Source organism: Apus apus, chromosome 1, assembly GCF_020740795.1.
Source record: "Apus apus isolate bApuApu2 chromosome 1, bApuApu2.pri.cur, whole genome shotgun sequence".
NCBI classification, from domain to species: Eukaryota; Metazoa; Chordata; class Aves; order Apodiformes; family Apodidae; genus Apus; species Apus apus.
Window position 1 is genome coordinate 140565493 of NC_067282.1, and position 23151 is coordinate 140588643.

The window sequence follows — 23151 nt, forward strand, 5'->3', positions numbered from 1 at the left end:
GTATGACATGCAGATAAGCAATTAAACAGAAAAGAGAAAAAATATGATCTGAACAAGTACATATTAGTTAATCTAACCAGTCAATAAAACACTTTTGAAGGAATAACTAAAGACTGCTAGTTTTGCAAGTGGAGCCTGACCTTGTGAAGGTAAGTGGTATTAAATGTGACATGGATTCATCAAAGACTCTCCTGGACTACCTCGACAGCTTTTATCAAGGAAGTAACTGATTACTTTCATAAGGGAAATGTAATGCATATGAACAGTCTGGACTTCAGTAAAGCACCCGAAGGCTGCCACATGGAAATACTAATTTAAACTGGATAAAATGAGGGAGTAGGACATTAAATGTCAAGTAGCTAAGAATTTGACTTAAATGAGAGATTAGAAATTTTATTGGAAAGAGGAAATAATGGAGTTGGATGTCAGGAACAGACTGTGGAGTTTCACAGAAAATCATCTGGGGACTGACCCAAATCTGTAATACTTTCAATAAGGTAACAGGCAAAAAAAGGAGAAAAATCTGCTAATGAAACAGTTGCTGAGGCGATATTTCAGATGCTCATCAATGCAGAGGAGGAGAGGCATGTCATACACTAAGACCTGCAGAATGTTGCAGACTATAATATTAAAAATAGAAATGTAATAGTAGAAAGTACCAGGTGACGCACTAAGAAAGTGTTCAGAAATCTGGCTACCAACAAGGTGCTTATCAGCTGAAAGCAGAGAAGGAGAAAGGTCTGAATATCAGTCAATAAATAAAAGCCACTGGTATTATGTGGTGTATAAATAGGCAAGTGTGTTCGCAGTGTACATCTGATGAGAGATTCCTGGCAGGGTTGTATGTTACCTTGATAAGGCCTCATCTGGAAAGCTGTGTTCAATTCTAATCACACAGGTTCTGGAAAGATTAATCCAAACTGGAACAGGTGCAGAGACCTAGGGGATGATCAGCACACTGAAGAGTTTCTCTCATGAGAAGAAGGCTTGGCTTGTTTAGCAAACAAAACAGAAGGGAAGAAAGATTGGGCTCTGTAAATAGTAAACTGGGTAAGGGTAAAGAGTGGCATGGTATTTAAGCTAAAATACTAGAATTTAAAAAAGAAATTAATGAATGCATGTTAGAATTTAATTAATTGAATGCCACATTAAATGAAGCACCTGTGCTGTTTTTTCCAACTACCTGGTTCACATGTCCTCGTGATTTTCTGGGATTGATGGGATTTGTGTTTGCAAGCATCTCACCTAGAGTTTTTCCTTTGGTTCACTTCATCCCAAAGTCTAATTGAAAAGCAAATGAATTCAAATCTATAAAAAGTTTTAAAACTTGCTCCAAGAGGGCCTTTTCCATTCCCTTCCTTCCCCATCTTTAAGTAGTATTAGTATTTTTTTGCTCCTTGCCTCTGTAGACCTACCTTGACTGGGAACAGTTTTGACTTTATGCAGCAGGATTGCCCATAGCATTCCTACTTTTGTTTCATAAGAGTATATCCAGTCTGTGGTCAGGCCTTCCCCGATACTTACTACATGGGCTTCATTGCAGCTCTAGTTTTTGCAGCTAAAATGTCCTTATTTCCTCTCTCAGTTACAACATTAAACATTCCTTTTACCATCTATTAGCCAAAATCACTAAGATTCCCTTTTGCAGTCTGGCTCGCCAACAGGTTCTGCCAGTAATGGTGAACAGGATAATGACATAAGGTATTCTCTTGCTTTATTTACCTCCCTCTGCCTCATGCCCTGCTTCTCCCAATTGCTCAATTTCCTTAAAAAAATTACAGTTCTGGCGTTTAATGTTTGTTCACTCGCTTATTCTTTAGGTTCTAATGTAAATGGGCTGGAAGAGCCCAGCCTCGCCAAGCGGCTGCGCGGCACGCCTGAGCGGATTGAGCTGGAGAACTACCGCCTGTCCCTGCAGCGGGAGGAGGAGCTGGAAGAGGTTCCTGAAGAAACACTAGCAGAGCACAACCTGAGCAGTGTGTTGGACAAAGGAACGGAAGAGGATGTGCCCAGCAGGTCAGCACAAGTTGCCCATAAGCTTTTTTATACCCATCCCAACAGACTTTTGCCTGCATTTCCTTTGGCTTTTTTAACATTTTATTTACCTGGTTGTCGTTTCTAAAGTTTTTGTAAATGTTCTGTGTATACACACAGGTATTTTATCTTACTAGCATTCTTGGAAGACACCTGTAGTACCATTGTACCATGAAATTCAGTCCTAAGTTGGAAGGTTTTTTTTAAATTATTTTTTTTTAATTATGTCAAAGACAAATTAGTCTTTTGAGTAAAGAGAACATGGATTCAGAATGGGAGGGAGTGCTGAAGTTAACTTCTTCTTGTTTTGCATTACAATTCAAAACTACTTATGGTTTAAAGATTCAAGCTTGACACACATGTAGGCCTTACTAAATGCTGATTCAATGCCTGACAGAGATGAATTTGATGTAATAATTATGCTGTTGAAAATTATGCTATATTTATTATGTATAAAACCCATGATATATATTATATATATAATGTTATATATGATTATATACCTTCACAAATTTCCCTTTATCTGCAAAATTATGTATAAGCACACCAGGATCCAAATATATGTACATAGAGCTACTGAAAATATTTATTGCAATGATCTTGAAAGAAAATACTTGATGAAGAACTTGAGAACTTTATAGTCAATCACACACTTTTTGCAGTGTTAAATCTCTTAATATGGTTTCTAATAATCTACTTTTCTTAGTAGCATTAACAACTCTACTTTCTCAGTTCTCAGTCTGTCTAGTAGTCTTGAAATTAACTCAGAAAATGCTGCTTCTGGTTTTCTGAGACTTAGGTCCTACAAGCATATTCTATGTATGCATTACCTACAGGTACAGGGCTGTATGAGGAATTCCTTACTACATAGATACATGTGAAATTGAATTGGATTGGTGTTACAAAAAATGCAGGAATAGAAGTGTTAATTAAAATGTTTATGGGATTTACATAGTATAGAATTTGTAATTTACTTATCTGATACGTTTGAAGAAGCAGGATCTGGTAAGGAGTAACTTCAAGTAGCCTCAACTCAGCCTTGACAGAGGTTGTGCACATGCAGACTTATGAAAGTGTGTCTTTCATATAAGTGCCTGGCAATTGCTAATGTCTTGTACAGCTGTTTTCTCTGAAACCTAAAGAATACTTTTTGATTAATTTCTTAATATATTAATTTATTTAGAAGGTACTGTTTTGACATTTTACATAATTGTGATCTTAGCTAGTGCTCTGGTTGTATGATCATGGGACTATTTGTGGGAGATGTAAGCTCTTGTTTGTTTATCTCATCCTTCATTTAGCTCCCTGCTCAGGCCTAAGAATTATACCAGCTGTGACAATGTAGGCATTAATGATATTGAGGGTTTTTTAGTCCTTATTGTTCCTAGCTGTTAGCCAAAATTTACTAGTATGGAGTATTATTATTGGTCTTGATTTCAGTAAATTAGAACATGGTAGGCCTGCTCAGTAAATGGTAGAAGACTTCCAAAGGAGAAGTGTTAAAGAAGTGGAATTTTGGCATGAAGCTGTTGGTCATCTCCAGTGTTTTGTGAGATTGTGGTCTGAGGGCAGTATGCTATTAGGTTAGCAAGTCTGATTTGTTTTTGCAGGGTGCTGCATTTTATTCCCTTTGTCCTACATACTTCTCTTAACCTGTGTTAAACTGACTATTTTTGTCTGTAATAGACTGAATTGCATAATTTTTCATGTGAAAAGCGGTGTTTAGTGAGCAACTAACACACTGTGATAGAGAGGAAGAAGATAATACATCAAATTGCCTGTCAGTTTGACTTGGAAAAATTTCTGTCCCAAATCCAAAGAAGCCTAGCAATGTACTCAGTGCATAATCCAAGGAAGCCAAAGCTGGATGGGCCAAAGAGCAGATGTAACTGTCAGGTGTCCTCAGTTCAGCTCTACTCATTCCATTATATGTCACAGAAAGCACTCCCCTCATCCCTCCTGAAAACAACAACAAAAACAATCAAAGGGAAAAAGACTGACCACTTTTCAGCAACAAAAGAAATAAACTTTTAACTCTTGCAACAAGCCAACCAAAGCCCTGATTTGATCATCTTCACTGTCTTGGTGCAGCACCACACGTTAGGAGCAGCTGGAGGAGATGGGCAACTTTTTGTTCCTCCATGTCTTACAGAGCAATGGATTTGGCTTCAAGTTGCACTGAGATGTTAACTAATTTAAGCAGAGACCATTCATTTTGATGCACAACTTCCCATCACACACAGACTTAGGAGCATGTACACTGCAGAGAAAACTTGCAGAAAATAGTATTCAAAGTACATTTTTTCAAGAGAGAGTTAATCTTGTTTAAACTTCAACAAGAAAAAAAATATTTATGAAACCAAGCCCTGACTACACAGCTTTTGAGGGGCAGAAAATACTTTAGATACTTTATTCATCCCCTTTAATTTGCAGTAACTCCCAGTATGTCATCTGCAGTTTTGGTATAATACCCTGTGGCCTTTCAAAGGAGTTTCATAGCAGAGTTTGTGCTGTATGGGTATGTATGGTAAGGGAAAAGAAGAGCTTCGTTTCCACAGTTGAGATTTTTGGTTCCTTTTCTCAGCACTAAATCTGGGTAGGTACACCTTATTAAACAGACACTCAACTGCTTATACAAATCTGTAAAGCAACCTACTTTGGTCTTTGATCTCTGCTTTGCTGGGGAGGGGGTGGTGAGGAGGAGGGCAGAGTTTCAGCTGTTGAATTAATCCCTGTGGCACAGAGTTGCCATGCTGAAAGGGAATGCCCACTCTACCAGGCCATCTCACTGCTATCGTTCAGCTTCTCTTTTCTTAGCATTCAAAGGTCAAACAAAAACCAGTTTATAAATAAAAGCCAAAGAATGTAAAGTGAGCTATGTGGTAAAGAATTGATGTCGTCACTATTACATGCGATAAGCCGGCTGGTTGAAGAGCAGCAGGTCGTCCCGTTCAGCAGTCCTGGCAACAGTTTGAGCAGCAGTAAACTTTACTAACAACACATGAAAACCCCAGCATGCAGCACCTGTCAGGTTTATTTCCATACCAAAGGATGGCAAAGTTAATCAGGGAGGAGGGGAACATCACTCTATCTCTGTGACAATATCTAAGGAAAGCCTTAGGAATATGTTTCAGCCTGCTGAATTATACACTGAGTCCATGGCATGCAACAGGGTTTGTATTCAGTACTTAGCATGTGAAAACCAGGCAATCTGTTAAAAAGAAGGATTCAGTTTATACTGTGAAAAATTGAGCCGTAATTTGAGCAAATAATGTTATGTTTGTGCAGAACAGTGAGGAGAATTAAAGACGCTATGGACAGACGTATGTGACAATCAGCATGAAAAAATGGTGTTTTCCTTATTAGCCTTGCTATAAAAAATAGTCTCTCAGACAAGTAATTAATAATTTTATGTAAATTTGATATATTAGTGTAGTGTTAGACTAATTTGTAGTTCTTCACTGAATATGTGTTACTGCAATGTAAGAGAGAGTGCTGCTGTATGTAGATTTTTTTAAAAGTCTCACATACTGCAATAAAACCTGTGTATGGGAAACAGAATTACAACAACTGTACAATTTATATTTTAAAGACCTTTGTGAAATGTAAACTTCTTTATTTTCAACTTGGCCATTTCCCCTCTCATTTTCTGTATGGAATGGGTGCTGCCAAGGGCTTTTAACTACACTAATAGCTGTCAGAATGTAGATTAATGCTCTCAGGTGATTCACCCAAACTTTAACCATTCACAAACAGTTTTCTCCTTCAATCCAGATGAATGTGGACCTTATAAGATAAGTATGGGAAGCATACAACTGAGAACCTAGGAAATGCAATTATTTTATTAGTTGTCTGTGCAGGAAAAACAAAGGAAGAGGACTTTTTCACCTTGCAGATATGTTCTCTGAATGTGCTCTAGTCCACGTTTGTTTTCTGAGGACAAATGCAACCATCTTTCTCCTCAGTACCTCTAGGTAGTTCAGCTTATAAGAGTGAGCTAGATAAAACGTGTAGGGGGTTACATTTCTTGCCTCTGCTGCTTATACTGAGGAAGTATTAGAATTAAACAGAGATGTCTACTAAAAAGCACTACTCATTTACTGTTTTGCATGTTGTAGACTTTGCTATGAGAATAAGAAGCTCATTATTGTAATTATCTTTGCACTGCTTCGTACTGCCACTATGTACACTGTGCACTTGATTGGATACATACTGTACTTCTGTCTGTTGTAGAAAAGTGAGGAATTTTGTATTGTTTTCCTCCACCTCTCCTTAGCTCACATGCTGTATGTTTTGGCCTGATAGTTGTGTTGTGTATCCTCTCTGCGCCCAACGCCTTCTGCGGTTCACCCCAGCAAGTGCCAAAAACATCTTAGCTATGCAAAATGCTAGCACTAGCTGCCATTCTTGAGAGATGTGACCTTCAGTGTTCTAACACTGCTAAGAACCCTTGCACATGTGAGAAGAATAAAGTAGTTTCTTTCTGCTGGATTCAGCTGCCATGAACTGTAATAATTAATGCTGCACAAATATTTGGACTTGGCTTCACAGACAATTTTCTGCTACTTCACTGTCTTTGAAAGAAGCAGGGCAAGGGCCATGCTGCAGTCCACACATGATGCTGTCACTAAAATGCCTATGAGATCCTGAAAGCAGAAAATTAGTATTATGGTTTCCATCATACATTTTGGTCTTGTATGTATTGAAACAACTTGTCAGTCGTCTGAGACTGATCTAGGAAACATTCATTAATTTTTCTTTTTTTTTTTTTTTCTACACCCTTACAGTAGTTCAGAGTCTGAGATGGAGGAGGAAGATGAGGAGGAAGATGATGAACCACCCCCTTCAGACTTGGGTGGTGTGCCATGGAAAGAGGCTGTGCGTATCCATGCCCTCCTGAAGGGAAAGAGTGAAGAAGAGATTGAGGCTGAGGAAAATCATGAGATTGAGTACAAAGAAGATGAGGATGAGGACGAGGAATACGAAGAAGAGGAAGATGAGGAGTCAAGTGAAGGTTAGACAGATTCATATTTCCTTCCTTTCTGCTACACTGAGTTAAGTATTTGCCATGCAGAATGAGAAAGATTTGCCTTGGAAATCTTTTATTCTTTCACTTCTTTATTGCTTTGATTTTTTGGGGAGTTGTCAAGGAGAGCTTTAGGTGTATCATTCTGGATACAGAACTTTGCTGACAGGGCAGTTGCAGCACTAATACCAACAAAACATGCTTCCCATACATCATGCCAACATGTGCAATTCACAGCTTTGTGACACTATTGTTTTATTGTTGCTTTTTATTATTATTGGGAATTGGATTTGAATGTGCCCTTTGTTCTTTGGCAGCAAGAGCTGGAAGCAGTGTGGAAATGGTGGTTTCAGTTTTGTAGAGTGCCTCACTTAGGGGAGTAATGCCCTGTAACTGTCATCAGGGCATCCCAGAAGAAGCTGCTTGTAGTTCTCCTTAGTTGAAAGATGGCCTTGAGAAATCAGGGAGTTCAGGTGATTCCCATTTTGTCTCTGAGGGATTTCTGTGGAAAATCTTCAGGAAAGACTCCTTCCCTGTGTTTGTCTCAGTCATCAAAATGCAAAGTTTGCTACGAATAGATGTTTCTCCAGTGTTTTGTCACCATACCAGATTTCTCACTGATCCTGTCTTTGTACTTACATTTCCTTTTTGTGAAGACTAGTAGACTCCAAAGAGCTTCTTCATAAAGATCTTTGGCTGCCTGATGCAAGCAGAGGTCCTGTTTTTTGAGTCTTAGGGGCAGTTTTGTTGAGGAGCTCAGCAAGCTGCTTGGCTACTTTTTCAACGTAGGAGCTGTCTTTCCATAACTGAAGTCTGTGCAAGTAAAGACTGCTTTTTAAGTATGGTAACATGCATGCTGTGTGTTTAATTTGCTAAACCATGGTGTTCTTGGACAGACAGTGTTTCATTTGAGCAGTTTTCTTGTCAGAGACTTTGAATACAACGGATGTATGGGGAGTTGCTGGATTTTCAGGCAGCCTGTCTTTCTGATTCTGTCCTTTCTCTCTTTCTATCTCTCCATCACTTGTTTGTGTACACGCGTGTCTGGTGTTATATATGGATGTGTGGTTCCCTCTGCTGTAGAGGGGGAGTATTGCCCTTGGGAGAGAGAGCTGCAGGAAGGCCTCTGGCTTGAACGTCTCTCAAATGAAGAGGACATGGGTACATGTAAAGGTACCCGTATGCCATCTCCACTTTCATTTCCCCAAAGGAGGGGGGAATGTTTTAAAGAGCAGGTCCCACATGAGCAGTTTCTGCGTTTTATTAAATTGCTTTACCATCTGCCTGGAAACTGATTCAGTAGCTGTTTTTATCTTAATCTCCTGGTTCAAGTGCCATGTATCAGGTCTGACATTAGCACTGATTTTAGGAAAAAGAGATGACCAATACTTGAGGATATCTAGAGAGCCTGAGCAATTTGGTACTGTAATGTGCATGAACATTATGACCCCTATGTATTTAGGAGTTCCAGATTTGTTCCATACAAACATACTGATTGCAGCTGTGCAGTATGTCAGACACATGGGACACATCAGAATTACTGCCTTTAGATTGTCTGTGTCAGAAAACTTGCATTTTTAGTTTCTGTCCTTTTGTGAGTGTTTGTCTATGGGAAGAGTCTGTGGGGGAAGCTAATAAAGCTGTGGCAATCCCTCAAGATTTTTCAGTCATATAATGGACATAAAATTAATCTGACATAACCAGTCTAACTCGTTATGTTATTTTCCATTATATGTTCAGTTTATTTCTGATGGTTGATTTTTTTTAAGCACTTTTTTTGAAGCAGTTGTCAATTTTTCTTTTTTTTTAAACAAAAAAAAGGAAAAAGAAAAAAAAGTGTTATAATTTTTTCCAGTTTAACATTTCTGATGGTAAGAATGAGAAGTATTAGTAAGATGACTGAAGAGCATAACTGAAGCAGTTCCCTCTGTTGCAGCTGCTAGTGTGCTTTAGATCTGGCTCCTAAGGAGCTGATTCGCAGGTGCCTTCTCATTCCATTAAACATAGAGACTGCTTGCTGCTGGTAAAGTGTAGTAGGTGATATGATGGAACTAGAGGGGAAGCTACCTTTCCAAATATAAGTGGAATTCATGTCTAGCTTTCTGCAAAGCTTAGCAGGCAGCCTTGAGGGAAGGCTACTCCAGGTGTCCTCTGAAATTCTCCAGCATTTAGACCTCAAGGAAACACTAGGTTTGGCTATTAGCCAACAGCAATCCTTCATGTCTGGCTGTGCTGCTATTTATTTAATGAAAAAGGTGAGAAGGACCCGTATCCTAATTAGTACAGGCTCGGGCCTCTGTCTAGAGACTTGTGGAGTAACTGTGTATTCTACACTGGTCTAAATCCCAGAGAAATTTTAAAGCATCCAAATCATGTGGGACCTGCTCTTTCTGAGCCTTGCTGAGTAACTATACTTCTCAGCTGTTGCTGGCAAACCTAAACCTTTTAACACAGAATTTTGTGTGGCAATGCAAATGCTAACTCTACTCATCTTGGGGCTTGCATGTGAGTGCTTTGCTATGGAGTGAGAAAAGTCTGGGCTCCTGTCCCTGCAGGATGTCCAGTAGCTCTGGTAGACCACATGGCTATGCTAATTGATAAGAAATCTCTGATGAGGTGATACAGAGGTCAAACTGCCAAATACATGGCTAAATTGTGGATCCCACTCTGCATTTGAGTTTGTGCCTCTGACCCCTTTCCCTATTTAATAACCAGCTGCTGATTCTATCCTTCCTGCAGTTCCTTCTTGCCTGTTTCTTCTGCCGTTTTAATGCCAAGTCTCACACATAGTCATTCCTGAAACAGAATTCCCAAACACTTTGTCATGTCTGGGGAAAACACAATCAGGAAAGAGAAACTTGGTTAAAACGAGACAGCAGGAAATGAGTGTAACCTCTAAATGCTGCTAATGTTTCTTGTTTCCTTGAAACACTAATGCACCCTATGAAAAACTAACTGCTTTTGGGGATCTAAACTGCTGAAACAGTGTTTCGCCCTATTCTGCCCTACCTTACTGTATGTAAACCAGCTGTTTTGAAAATTGACCTCCTACTTTGTAAAGTATATGGGCATTTTCCTTTCAGGATTACTCCTTTGCCTTTGAAGGCCACTCCTGCAGGTGTTGATGCCTGTCTCCCATAGAATGAGTACTCATTTTATCATGGGTAAATAGAAACTTGAGTTATAGCCCCATAGCAAATATCAATAGAGCCAGGATCTAGGAAGATAGATAGATAGATAGATAGATAGATAGATAGATAGATAGATAGATAGATAGATAGATAGATAGATAGATAATATATACACATCAGGGTAGGTGCTCCCAAGGCGGGTATTCTGCAGCAGTTAAAACAGCTGCTTTAGGTGGATGGTAGTTTAGTTAGGAAAGTAATCAAGTAATGCAATTTCTTTTAAACAAATTCAAATTCAGAAGTCTCTTCTGGGGGTTGAGGGGCTTGCTAAGTCACATTTAAAATGCTACCCTTCATACAAGACAGTACATAAAAGCAGGAGAAAACAAAGCAGGGTTTTTAAGTGCTGAAGTAAGCGTGTGCCCATGTGTGCATATGCACATACACACATGAAACACTGAATTCCATCATGTAATTTAATTTACAAAGAAATATGTACCCAGCATAGAAAGGAGTCCTTAACCCAATAGTAGGAAATGGAAGACTTTTTGGTGTGTCAAACTACAATGTGGATTGTCCCCTGCCCTTAAGAGCAAGATGTCTTTGACAGTATAGATAATAATGGGTTGAAGGAGCTGGAAATATCTGCTAAATTGGTATTTACAAACCAGGTACTGTTGGACACCCAGAGAATGTCTTTCATTTCAGCGAAGCTGCTTGCCATGGAGATGTTCTACAATGATGTTTTTCATAGCATCTCCTTGCCTTTGGAATGGCATTATTCAGCTGTGATGGGAAGTATGAGGAGCACTGTATTGTTGTATGTGTGCACACGCAGTGCTGAGCTTTCTGTCTGTGTTGCAAACTGACCTTAGCCACTAATATTTTCTTGTCTTCTTATTTCCTTTCCTATGATGTGTTACCACTCCTTGCCACTGTCCCTCCCATCTTTTCCTCCCTGTCCTTCATACACCTTGCCTACAACCTGGTATACCGTGCCCTCCTCCTGCTAGCTGGAAACCTTAGACTGCAGCAGATTGTAAATCCGGTTGATCCTCTGGAGATCCTGGCAGATGTGCACTGGACACACATCCGTGAAAAAGAGGAGGAGGAAAAAATGGTCCCAACCTCAGAGTCCTCCACCTCCAGAGGTAATGTCCCCCAAGCCCCACACTGTCAATTCCTGGATCATGGTTGCAGCTGTTCAACTCTGTTGCTTCTGCGCCCTTGAAGAGTGATGTATTTCAGCATGGGCAGAAGTGATTGAAAGGAACTAATTTCAAATTACAATGAAATGACACTTGATTAAACATTTTGCTTTTCAGGTCAGTGTTTGCTTAAAATGGGTGTTTTCTCAGCTCTGTGGTGGTGTGATGACTTCTGACCCCTTTGTCTGTCTGTTTTGACACCAGTAGCATTTTTTCTCTGCACACGTGATTTGATGGTGCTGGCAATCAGCTCTCAATAACTGACTTTAGGGATAGTAATTGAAGTTGTCATGTGCTTTTTGTGGCAGCGAGAATTCTATCTAAGGAAAGCTGAAGGACTAGGTTACGTAGTTACTACAGCAGATCTGGACATGGGTAGCTTCTGTATTGAGCATATTTCTCTGCTGCTACTTTTCGAAGTATGTGGTATTAGTAGGGTATAATAATAGTGTTTCAAAGGACTTAAAAATCTGATCAGTGGTGGTTTTCACTCCCTGTGTTTAAGATTTGACAGTCTATCTATTTTTTAAAGTGAGGTGTGACCTTTATGAGTTGCCATTTAAAGGAAAACTTTGGAGAGGGAAAATACCAATAGTTTAGCTCCCTTGTAAGCACCTTTCAGCAGTCCCTGCTGACCTAATTCTAGAGTATATTACAGCTTCTCTTAAGATGAGCATGTCGTAGATGCTTTATTTATGCAGAAGGCTAGGCTTAGTAACAGTTAATCATGTAGTTGATGGGTAGTGGTCTTCTCTCAGAGTCTGTAGCCATTATGCCAGAATTGTAGAGGGACTAAGTATGCTGTGGGAAGGGGTGTCCTTTACAGAAAAAGTGAAATAAAGTTAATGACTGATCTCTATTAAAAACACACAGGGCTTTTACCTCTTGTTGCCTGATCGTATTCCATTCCATATAATTATCTTTTCCTTGTAGTTCTAGATGTTTGGGTGGGGTTATTTTAATCCTTGTCCAACTTGGTGCACAGTTCCAGATCATTTTGGCTATGCTTATGATTGCAGTTCGTAGAATGCACGGGGATTTTCTGGTGTGAAATCTGCTCCCTACAAATAAGAGACGGGTATTTCCTTTCCACTGCAACCACAGAACGGGCCATGTTCAACTCTCTGTAACATTCAGTATTGCTGGAGTATTTGCTTCATGTTCAAAAGCACTAAGTAAAAATGTTAACACAGCTTCTTAAGCTCATTACAGTTAAGGTTACTTTAGTTTCTCCTTGAGGGTCTGTAGCTTCCAAGTTTTTCTTTTAACTTATATTTTATAATTTCTACTTTACCATAGTGTATTGGTACAGCTGCCAGTAAAAGATGATTCTTCCAAAACTGATTTTGTGATCTTCCTAACTTCCTTTGAGAAGGAGGCAGTATTTCCTTTCCTTTCTCTAAAACTGGGACAAACTAGGACAATGCTGATCAAGAAGTTTAGCTGCATCAATTTATTTGTCATATAGTCCAGGTGTGTACAGGTGTGTCAGCAGTTTGGTGGGTTTTTTAAGGGCTGTCACCAGTAAGTACTTTTGGGTATGCTGTAAGTTTTCAATCTGAGTTCAGTAGAAAAAATTTACCCTGGCTGAGCTGTATTCTATGATACGAGGTTTTTGGAGAACCCATCACTAGCAGCAGCGACAGGGTTTGATGTGAAAGCCCTGGATAGTGTGATGGTACACAGAAGCTGTTCTCATTCTGCTTTGAGTGCTCTTCTTCATCTGCTGACCTTTGCACCGGGGCAGCACAGGTTCTGGGATGCCTGTTACCACTGCTCCTCTCTCCTTGGTCAGCCTGTCGTCTCTCAGTTTCTCTCTGCAGAGTTTCAAATGGAGCTCAGCAGCAGCAACATGCTGGTCAGATGGTACATTTTTCTCACTGTAACATCTGTATTTCCTCTAATATTACAGATCCTAAAGGAAGTTTAGGTCCGTGGCATTTGTATGTTGTCTTGATGTAAATACCAAGCCTGGAGGCAGTTGTTTAACATCTCATAGGTTTTATTCCTGTATTTGCTACTGAAAATTTCCCTTTGTCACTCTTCTGTTTTAGACGCTTACTGATGGTCTAATTTTGATTTCTTACAATTTATTGTTTTTTAAATTCAGCATCCGACCTTCCCTCCGTACGCCATGAGGCGGTACAGGCGTGGCTGGAGACGGTCCCTGGAGGTAGTCTGGTGATGTTCTATGTGTTCCAATGCACAATAACCCTGCCCGTCTCTTCTCCATGCCTTCAGCAGCTGAGCTGATACTTTAACCCTGGAACTTACGGCCCTCTCGCTACTGCATGACTGGACGTGGAGGGAGGGAGGAAGGGGAAGTGTGCATGCACGCCTTGCTCAGACAGTCCATTCTTGCATGAACTCAACATTTGTTGTAACCCTTCTAGAAGGCAGGCCAAAGAGAGACATTATCTTGGGTGTGTAGCAAAGCAGAAGAAGGAATCTTGTGGGAGGGCTTCATTGGCTTTGTAAACTGGATTGTTCTTCTTGTAGCTCCTTGACCAAAAGAACATGGGGCTTTCTTGCAGTCAAAAGATTTAAGTGACAGAGAGTGCTTAAAGCAACTGCAGTTCTCTTTAGTAACTGCAAACTCTAGTTACCTGGTGAAGAAAACAAGAAAGAAGAATAAAGTTGAAGTCGGGATATTTAGAAATAATGACAGCTATTGTGTCTCTTTGGAGTTCATGTTATTTAGGGAAGCCTTGGGGGAGCTGAGGGGTGGTAGAGATCAGCTGCTTTTTTATGTGGTCCTCAAAGCTCTATTACAAAACTGATCAGCATGAAGGTTCTGGAATGAAGAGTAAGGGAGTAAATTTGTGTAAAGCAGTGAAGGTATCAAAATCAGTGGAACAGCATTAGTTTGTGGCTAGGCAGTTGATCTACAGCTGCGTTGCTTTGGCACATCAGAACATCTAGCTTGCCTATAAAACTTTGCTTCTGCTGCTGCTTTGGCAGTGCAGCAGTGTTTACAAGATGTCTGCACATGGTGCAGTCTGCTCAAGGCTGCTAGCTGGTATGAACCAAGTGCTGATCCCAGTTTCTGGCTGCCATAGTGTGTAGCTTCTGAGTTATTGTGTGGCAGCTTTTGGCCTCTTGCTCTTTATCCTAACTGCATATATGTATATGCACAGTATATGTATAGTATAACCAGCCACCTGCAAGCTCTCCATGTCCCTCAAAATGGGATCTACCCTTGCACCAAGTTGTTACTTACCTATGCATCTGTAGTCTTCTGTTGAGTTTTGTGTACCAACCTATATAAGAATTGATTTTCTCCTCTTGCTCCAACATATTCCCTGTGTGTCATGTCAATTCATGGTTTCCTCAGCTGAAGACACATGTATACATAGTGATACCAGATACCTGACATCAGAGTTACATTTTTGCAAGTTTTGATTAAGATTACCTACATTTGCTGCTACCATAAAACCATCCCATTACATTATTCTTTCCAAATTAACATGTTACTTCATATCTCGGCAACACTCAGACTGGAGCACAGTTTGGTTGTGTTCACTAAACTTGTAAATGCCTCTGTGGGCAGTCCAACCTTTGCCATATGATTCAGCCGCCTACACTCAACATCTGTAATGTTCTGGATTTTATAATAAGCCTTTGACGTAAGGGAATAGGCCAGTGTTTTATCACATGTCAGTGTGATAAACAGTGATATTTGTCTTTTCACAGTAGTTGACAGAAAGTAAACTAGCCCATGTGTGTGCCTGCCTTAACACTACACAGGGGAGAAACATGGAAAAAGAGAAATTCTCAGGTTGAAGGAAGAAGGCAAACCACCCACTGAAGGCTGTGTTTTGAAGTAAACAAAAACCTGTATTAGAGAAAGAGGAGAGGCTGCAAGACCTCAGTTTTAGGGAATGTTGGTTTGTTTCAAGGTTGTCTTAATTAGTAGTGCTAACGTATGAGTGATTCCAAAAGCCACATTGTCACTAGTAATCTATAAAGGATCAGAGCCTAATTCCTGACTTGGGGAAGCTGACACAGCATGATTCACTCCCAAATGGCTAAACTTTTTTGCCATGCAGAATCAGGGGGCTGCATCCTACTGCCTGTTGGAAACAGCTTCTATCCCTACCATAGGAACTAACTGCTGGGAGTCCTGCTGGGAGCCCTCCTAAAGATTGGCAGTGTGACACTGTATGCATTCACATCTAGAGACTGGCACCACATAGTTTACTGGTATAGGTGCAACAAAGAGTTATAAAATAAATGTTATCATTGTTATAGGACCATATCCTATATATATAATTCGCAAATGTGCATAACAAGACATGCTAACTGTGTGTGCATTTGCAATAGGATATACAACAGAGTTAAATAATCTGCGTGTTGCTGAACATGAATTGATGGTAACTTGCTGCACAAATCCAAAACCTGACTGACTGTACTGTGGAAAAAAACCTGAAGTGATCACTTTTTTTCCCTCATATTTAAGTTATATTTTTTGAAAATGCTAACAAAAGAAAGGGCAATAATTCGTAGCACTAAAGATGGGACAAGGTGTCATACATAAGGTTTATTAAAAAGTATCATTTAATAATGATATTTAGACTCCACAGTTCAGTCTTGTCTTTCTTCTGTAATTAAATCCTGTCACAAGTAGCAATGTCAAATACCCTTTTTGGAGTTACAAATTCAAGAATCTTTTCTTATTTTGACCCAGCAAATCAAATTATGATCTGAACTGCAACAAAAGTTTTTTAATACACTTACCTAAAAAATCTCAATTGATTTCTGTTCTTGTTACTTGTACAGCAAATCAAGTCTCTTTGACCCTTTTGCCAACATAGCTGTGCAGAGTTAAAGTTTCCGTATGTCATAATGACAGATCCTAGAGCTAGACTCTCTCTCCGACTTACACCCTCAAAAGCCTGTTTCAGTTTCAGGATGAACAGTTGTGAGGCATTGTGAGACTTCAGTTTTCACCTAATACACATATGCTATTAAATGTGGTAACTGTTCTGACGTGGTAAAGAAAAATATTATCTTCCTGAAAGAACAGTAACATTTCTTCTGTTTTGATGTCCTCCCATTTCCCTTCTTGTCTAATTTTTTATTAGGCCTGTGGCTCAAAAAAGCCCTGTCTGCTTTCACTGCAGATGCCTTGGAGACTCCCCAGGGGCAGGCATTCCTTGATTCATTGGAGTTTGGAAGTATCATTTTGCCACAGATGTCTTTCCAGATAACACATTTAAGGATTTCTTGTTTTGACAGTAATTAATAAATACCTCCGCTAAAAACTGTTGGTACAGTTCAATGTAGAACCTTTTCACTGTATAGTTGGGTTTATTATTTTTTTTCTCAATATTTGAATATATTCTAGCTCCATGTGAGGATAACGATGTGGAGGACGAGCTGGGCACAGAGCCTGCAGACACAGAAGGGCAGGCAGGTGAAGAGGGAGACACAGGTGCAGAGCTGGATGATGGTAGAGTACCACTGTGCATCATTTAAACCCATTGCGTGAACAAAGTTGTATTGGCAGAAAATACATTGTATTAGTGTACTTAAACCTGAATTTAATTTTAGCGATACCGGAGTTTGTTTCAAATAGTCAGAAGGGAGACAGGAATGAAGAACAAAAAAACCAGAACTACCTCAATGCCATGGGTTGTAGAGTAAATTTCTTGTCCTCTCACCGTGTGCTAACTGGAGGGCTTGGTCTTGTGTCTGTATTCAGTACTAATCCTGCTGAATAACACAAATAGAAGTAAACTTGAGAAAAATCCACAATATTATGTCAACAGTCTTCCCTTGCTAGTGTAAAATGAACTGCATATGTCAGAAAACATTGGAAAATTTCTATACAATTGGTAAGGTATGACTTCAATTACTAATTTAGTAGTTTTTACTAATTTTCCATCATTTACTGCTTAAATAACTCTAACACACAAAGAAAGGAGTGAAACTTTTGGATATTCAAGCTATGAAAATAAGCACCATGTGAAGAAAGAATTATGAAAGATTTTAAAATAATAAGGAGATGTCCTGATGGAGTTGTATCCAAGATCTCTTGTTTTTCCCCCTACCCCATCTGTGATCAGAGGACATCCCATCTGATGCAGAGGCGGAGTTTCGCTTACATCACGGTGGTGTAGAAGAGCCAGAACTAAAAGTCTCTGAAGATGAAGAAGATGAAGAGGGAGCGGAAGGTGCTTCTTCCAGTGTGACAGGAGGTAATAGCTTTCCCATCAGTGTTTGAATGACTGTAATTGCATTTGAGTTAGTCTATGCGTTTATTAGATTTAAGAGAAGACGGTATTTTGGATTTGAAACATCTCACTTCTGTCAGCGGCAAGGTATGTTCTTGCATTCACATTTTGAGAGGAGTGTTCTGAGTCCATTAATTGCTGCTTCCTAAAGTGGGAAAATTTTTTTGTCTATGTTCCAGATGTCCAATCTAGCTGAAAAAATTGTCACTTCTTACTGTGTTTAACATTAAAAAAAAAAAAAATCTTAATGGTCTCATGTGATTTTGGAAACTTTTTTTTTTCTCTAGATCCATGCAAGCCACCCATTCCTGTCCAGCCATCTAGTGACAGTGTTCTTCCTCTCTCTCCAGCTGATAGTCCCAAAGCAAAACAAGCTGAGGTAAGAAAGGGAATCTTTGAAGTCTTCTACTTGCTATCTGTAGTTAAGTAGAAGTGTTTGTTGGATTAAGTAGTGAGGACTGACAGTAGTGGGCTTTCCTTCTTTCCTGTCTGTATGATTTATGTTGATCTTCTTGAAATCTTACTTCATTTATACTTCTAAAAGAATGTACATTTCTTTCCTGTCTTCAAGAAGTGTAGTAACTCTGTCAAACTCACAAGTTCCCATCACAAAGCCCCCAAAAGAGTTGTATAGGATAATTTAATGTCAATGTGCAGTTAATAAAAGATCTGTATTATGAATGAGGGGTAAGGTGTTTCCTGTTTGGCCTGATCTGGCTAGCTTTTCTGTACCAAAAGCAGACTCTGTACAGTTGCAATTAAAAATTTTATTTGCATTACTTAGTAGTAACAAAAGCAGTGCTCATTTATTCCAGAGTAAAAACATGACTCAGCTTAAGGAAGTGAGACATGCCAGTGATGTGCTGTTGTGTTGTCAACCATGGAGTCAGTGTGCAACCATACCAGTGGTATTGCCAGCTGCTGGTGTGTAAGAGCAGAAAATACAAGACCCTTAAAGTGTTTAATTCAAATTTTTCCCTCACAAGAGTTTCAAGGAATTTCTAAAAGATTAAACTGCTTTATGACAAAACTCTCCAGGATGAAGTGTACTTTTATGATGGACACATTATGGGATAAGGCTGGTTTGCTGACAGCAATTGCTGACAGCATTCACTTTCTATTAAAATTAAAGGGTTGTTTTTTCCAAGACCATCTAAGGATTGTAAGACATAGTTATTGCCTGGATCAGGACAGTGCCTAAATGAAGGAAATACCCAAGACCTGGGTGCTTAATTTATGTAATACAAGCTCACAGGGAGGTTTGTGCTCGAATGGTCATGTGTCAGTTAATCCAAACTGTCTGCATTAACAAGAAAGCTAGTGCAAAAATGCCATTGGAAAGAATAATACCAGATCTCAATTAAGAGGAGTCCACTGCCTAAGGGTTAAATTGTATCACAACAAATTGTGTTACCGAGTAATACAGCATTCTGGTTGTAGAAGATGGAAACTGAGACTTCTCAGACCACTAAGGAGCAATGGAATCGAAGCCTAACTTACTTTTAACAGAGAAACACCCCTTGCCTCTAAGAACACATGACAGCAAATGCCAGCCAGCAGAAGGTGCTGTTTTGGTGAGAGCTGGAGAGACTTGCATCAAATCTGTCTGAGATAAGGGGCTACTGCAATATACAGAGTTGGAGGTTTGAAGGGAGAGCAGGAAAAGATAGAAGTGGATTTCTGGAACTTAATGTTTTTTCTTCCAAAAATTAAATTTGCCTTGTGTCAGCTACAAAGGGCAGTGTATTTAAAAAAAAAAAAAAAAGTATTCTAATGTGTCCAGTGACTATTAAAATTTCCCTTTTTCTTTTTTCGTAGGATGCAAAAGACCGCCTGGCTGAAGTATCCCGTGCAATAAAATCTCCAGAGGCACGCTTTTTCCCTGAACCTTTCATTCCTGAAGAAGGACAAAAGAATGAAATTCCCAAAGACAGGAAAGTTAAGAGCCCTTTGATGCCCCCATCTCCGGTGTTATCCCAGCCAGTTGCATCACCAGAAGCCATGGCACCTACATCACTAGGAGCATCTCAGCCAGCAGCACCAACATTGGCTTCATCCCCAACATCTGCTCAAATGCCTATCTGTTCCCAGCCTTTGCCTTCTGCTGAAACACCCATTCCATCCCCAGTGGAGCCTCCAGTATGTTTCCAACCTGTCCCAGCCTTAACATCTACTCCTTTAGCCAAACTGGTCCTTAGGAGCCAGGATGGTGAGATGGAAAAACTGGGGAGCCCTACTACTGCAGAAGAAGCCTTGAAACGGAGTAACCTTGTAGAAGAGTTCTGGATGAAGAGTGCTGAAATCCGGAGGAGCTTAGGGCTCACCCCAGTGGACAGAAACAAACGCTCAGAGACAAACTTTAATGTATCTGCCCTTGAGACAGCTCCTCTGAAGAATATTTCAGGTAATGAAAGGACTGGTCTTGTGAAACCCCAGCCTGCCCCAAGAAGACAGGGACTGTCTAAGTTAGAAAACGAACAGATTTCTCTGCTCTCTCCAAAATCTCCATCAGAAAAAGAGCTAAGGAATTCCTGTGAAGCAGGGAGAGAAGTATCCAGCAGTTCTGGACTTGGCCTTCAGGAGAGCTCATCTAACATGAGAACTATGGCTAGCCAGAGCTTCAATACTTCTGACTCTACCATGCTTACTCCTCCATCAAGTCCCCCACCACCACCTCCTCAAGATGAAGAACCAGCCACTTTGCGTAGAAAGAGGCATCAAGCAGTCTGGCAGAACGAGGTTGAAGCCAAGTCACCTCCAACACCAGCACCAACACCTCCTGCTCCCCCACGCCATGAGCCAACCTCTGCCGCCAAAGGGTCAACCCAGGCCAAAAAAGACGATGTGCGGAAATCTTTTGCAGAGAGTGTGGATGAGATTCCATTTGCTGACGATGTAGAAGACACATACGATGACAGGACAGAGGACTCAAGCCTTCACGAGAAGTTTTTTACACCTCCTACCAGTAGGCCAAGGCCAGAGAAACCAGTTCTTTTGCCCTTGGTCAAAGAAAATGGGGGTCCACCCTTAATGGAAGGAGGCGTTAACCAAAAGAAGAGAGTGTTGCCTGAAATTTCTGTGGAGGCTAAGGAGCTTGCTGAAGAAAGAATGAGAGCCAGAGAGAAGTCTGTTAAGAGCCAAGTGCTGCGTGATGCCATGGCTAAACAGTTGTGTAAGATGAAAGAGATGGAAATGGCTGCTGCTGCTGGGGCCACAAGGGCACGAAAGGCATCTTCTATGCCCTTGAAGACCAAAGAGTTGTTTTATGACTCTCCAAAGCATCTGGCCTTGAAAATAGCAGAGGGATCCACACGAAAGCATGATGCTTCTAGTGAGAAATTCTCCACTCCTGCTGCTGAAATGGCAGGACCTGAAGGGTCTGTCACATCTTCAGAAGGTTCCAGTGGGAAGAGTAAGAAAAGAACTTCTCTTTTCTCCCCTCGTAAGAACAAAAAGGAGAAGAAAACAAAAAATGACAGCAGGCTTTCTGACAAATCTAGTGGTGGGACAGAGGAAGCAACAAAGCCTAGGTCCTTGTGGAAGTCCGTTTTCTCTGGGTATAAGAAAGACAAGAAGAAAAGGACTGATGAGAAGTCCTGCCCAAGTACTCCCTCAAGTGGTGCCACTGTGGATTCTGGCAAGCACAAAGCTTCTCCGTTTGTTACAGCTGCAGGTATAACAGATACGTGCCCCTGCAGTGGGTGCTTTTCCTTTATCTTGGAGGTATTCTTGAAAGTAGGTTTGGCTCATTTTGTCATTCAGCCACTGCAGCCTCTTGTAAATTTCTCACATGACCTCAGGTGCAGGCAGAGGTGTTTCCTGGCAAATTGTGATACAGTAAATAAGTTAGCCATAAATGTCATTCGAAAGTGAACATGTTGCATTTCTCTGGCCCTGTACAAATAGCCAGGATAATGCCAGCTGCTGTTATCCAAGTGCTGAATCTCTCATACAAGCATTGATGCAGTACAAAGGGAGAATCATGACCATTATTTTTAACAGTATTTGCAGGAAGTGATGCTCTCTTAGAATGAAGCTTCTAACTAGTATCGATCATATGGTGAAGCAGTGCTTCTCTGATCACTCCGTAATCCCACGTGAAGCTACTGAGACTGGCATAAAAGGACTAAATATGCTTGACTCTCACTCAAACCATTTATCTGCTGAGTTCTGTTATGTTTATAGAAGGAACAGTTAACCCTTTCTAACTTCCTTTTTTTATTCCTGGCTTCTCAGATTTGCAGCTCCGCCAGCACCTGAGTTTCTCAGAGGACTCCGACCTCTCCAGTGACGATATTCTGGAACGGTCCTCCCAGAAATCTAAGCGAGAGGTAGGCGGATAGAAAATGTGTTTTAGGTGGATCTAGCATTGTGCAGATCACAGGCTCAGAGAACCGTATCAGAAACCTGGATGATTAATATTGATCTTGTTACTGTTTCTTCCGTGGAACAGGCTTTTCTGTAAGTTGGCTGACTGTTCTACATAAGAGAAGTTGGTTTCACTTGGTTTCACAATTGCAAGCTACTCCCCACTGTTATATGAAGGATCTGTTTTCTCACTGTGACATTACTTGACAATGAATACCAGAGTCAGAATAGTGAATTTTGTCTCTGTTGTGAGTATACTAATGGTCTACAAAAAACAGACGTTTAATGTCAGAAGAGTAAATTTCACTGGCTCATAGTTCATTGCAAAAAGATATCTTGCACTTTTTGTAAGGGTCCGATTTTAGAATATTTTTTACCAGCCTCTTTGGTAGATGGAAGTGGTAGAATTCCAGGCAAGCTACAGACAGGAATGTACTTTTGCAAACATCAAGAACATAGTCAAGACAGATCACGAGCTAAGAGGTAAGCTACAGACTGCAGTTTTGCAACCCATGTAGGTTTGCTTCTGTTTCCTGGGAGAAGAGAATGTCTGCAGTCTGAATGAGTATCTTCTCTTTTTGGAGGAAAGAGGAGCAATTAGCTCCTTGTATTTTGACTGTTTTCTTTGAGAACTTCTTGGTAGGAGCTGAGTATTTCCCTATGTCTGTATGTGTAGACAAAAACCATGAAGCTGAAATACATAGTATTGAGCCCCTATGAAATGCCAGCATATAGGGGTTAGTCTTAGCCTGGTGTTCTCGTTCCTGTGTGGTCTGCTATGAACTCTTCTTCTTCTGAGAGAGCTGTTTCTTCTTCCTGACCAACTTTCCCTAACTAGTCCTATAATGTCCTATTGTAAGATGTATCAATGGCTTTCTAGCCAGAATTGTTTCACTTTAAGTGGTGCTTTAAGGAAATTTTTGAGGAGGAAAGAGGAGACACCAGTGGATCTCCATAAAAGCCTAGAGAGAAAAATACATTTAGTTTATTTGCATGTATTTATGTTTGGAAAATACATGGTGAGATCCAAGAGCCAAAGTTAGTTGCTTTCAAACTATTTATTTCAATTTTAAGATGGCACTATTAATGCAAAAATAAGTGGAAACTGTGAAGAATTGCTCAGTCTTAGTAATGAGGAAGAGTTCTTC

General features: G+C 40.2%; 1 protein-coding gene across 7 annotated transcripts in view; it reads left to right on the forward strand.

Moving 5' to 3' along the window:
• The window catches only part of MICAL3 (microtubule associated monooxygenase, calponin and LIM domain containing 3), a 167342-nt gene that overhangs the window by 118168 nt on the left and 26023 nt on the right, over window positions 1–23151 (forward strand). For 4 of the 7 annotated variants that reach the window (XM_051609108.1, XM_051609103.1, XM_051609104.1 and 1 more), the window contains 10 exons: window positions 1821–2016; window positions 6822–7048; window positions 8144–8233; window positions 11205–11342; window positions 13510–13572; window positions 16747–16851; window positions 17468–17599; window positions 17923–18014; window positions 19454–21308; window positions 21872–21966. In XM_051609108.1, coding sequence (XP_051465068.1) covers window positions 1821–2016; window positions 6822–7048; window positions 8144–8233; window positions 11205–11342; window positions 13510–13572; window positions 16747–16851; window positions 17468–17599; window positions 17923–18014; window positions 19454–21308; window positions 21872–21966 — 2993 coding nt within the window. The remainder of the gene's footprint in view (window positions 1–1820; window positions 2017–6821; window positions 7049–8143; window positions 8234–11204; window positions 11343–13509; window positions 13573–16746; window positions 16852–17467; window positions 17600–17922; window positions 18015–19453; window positions 21309–21871; window positions 21967–23151) is intronic. The other 3 variants (XM_051609107.1, XM_051609109.1, XM_051609105.1) reach the window with 2 other exon arrangements.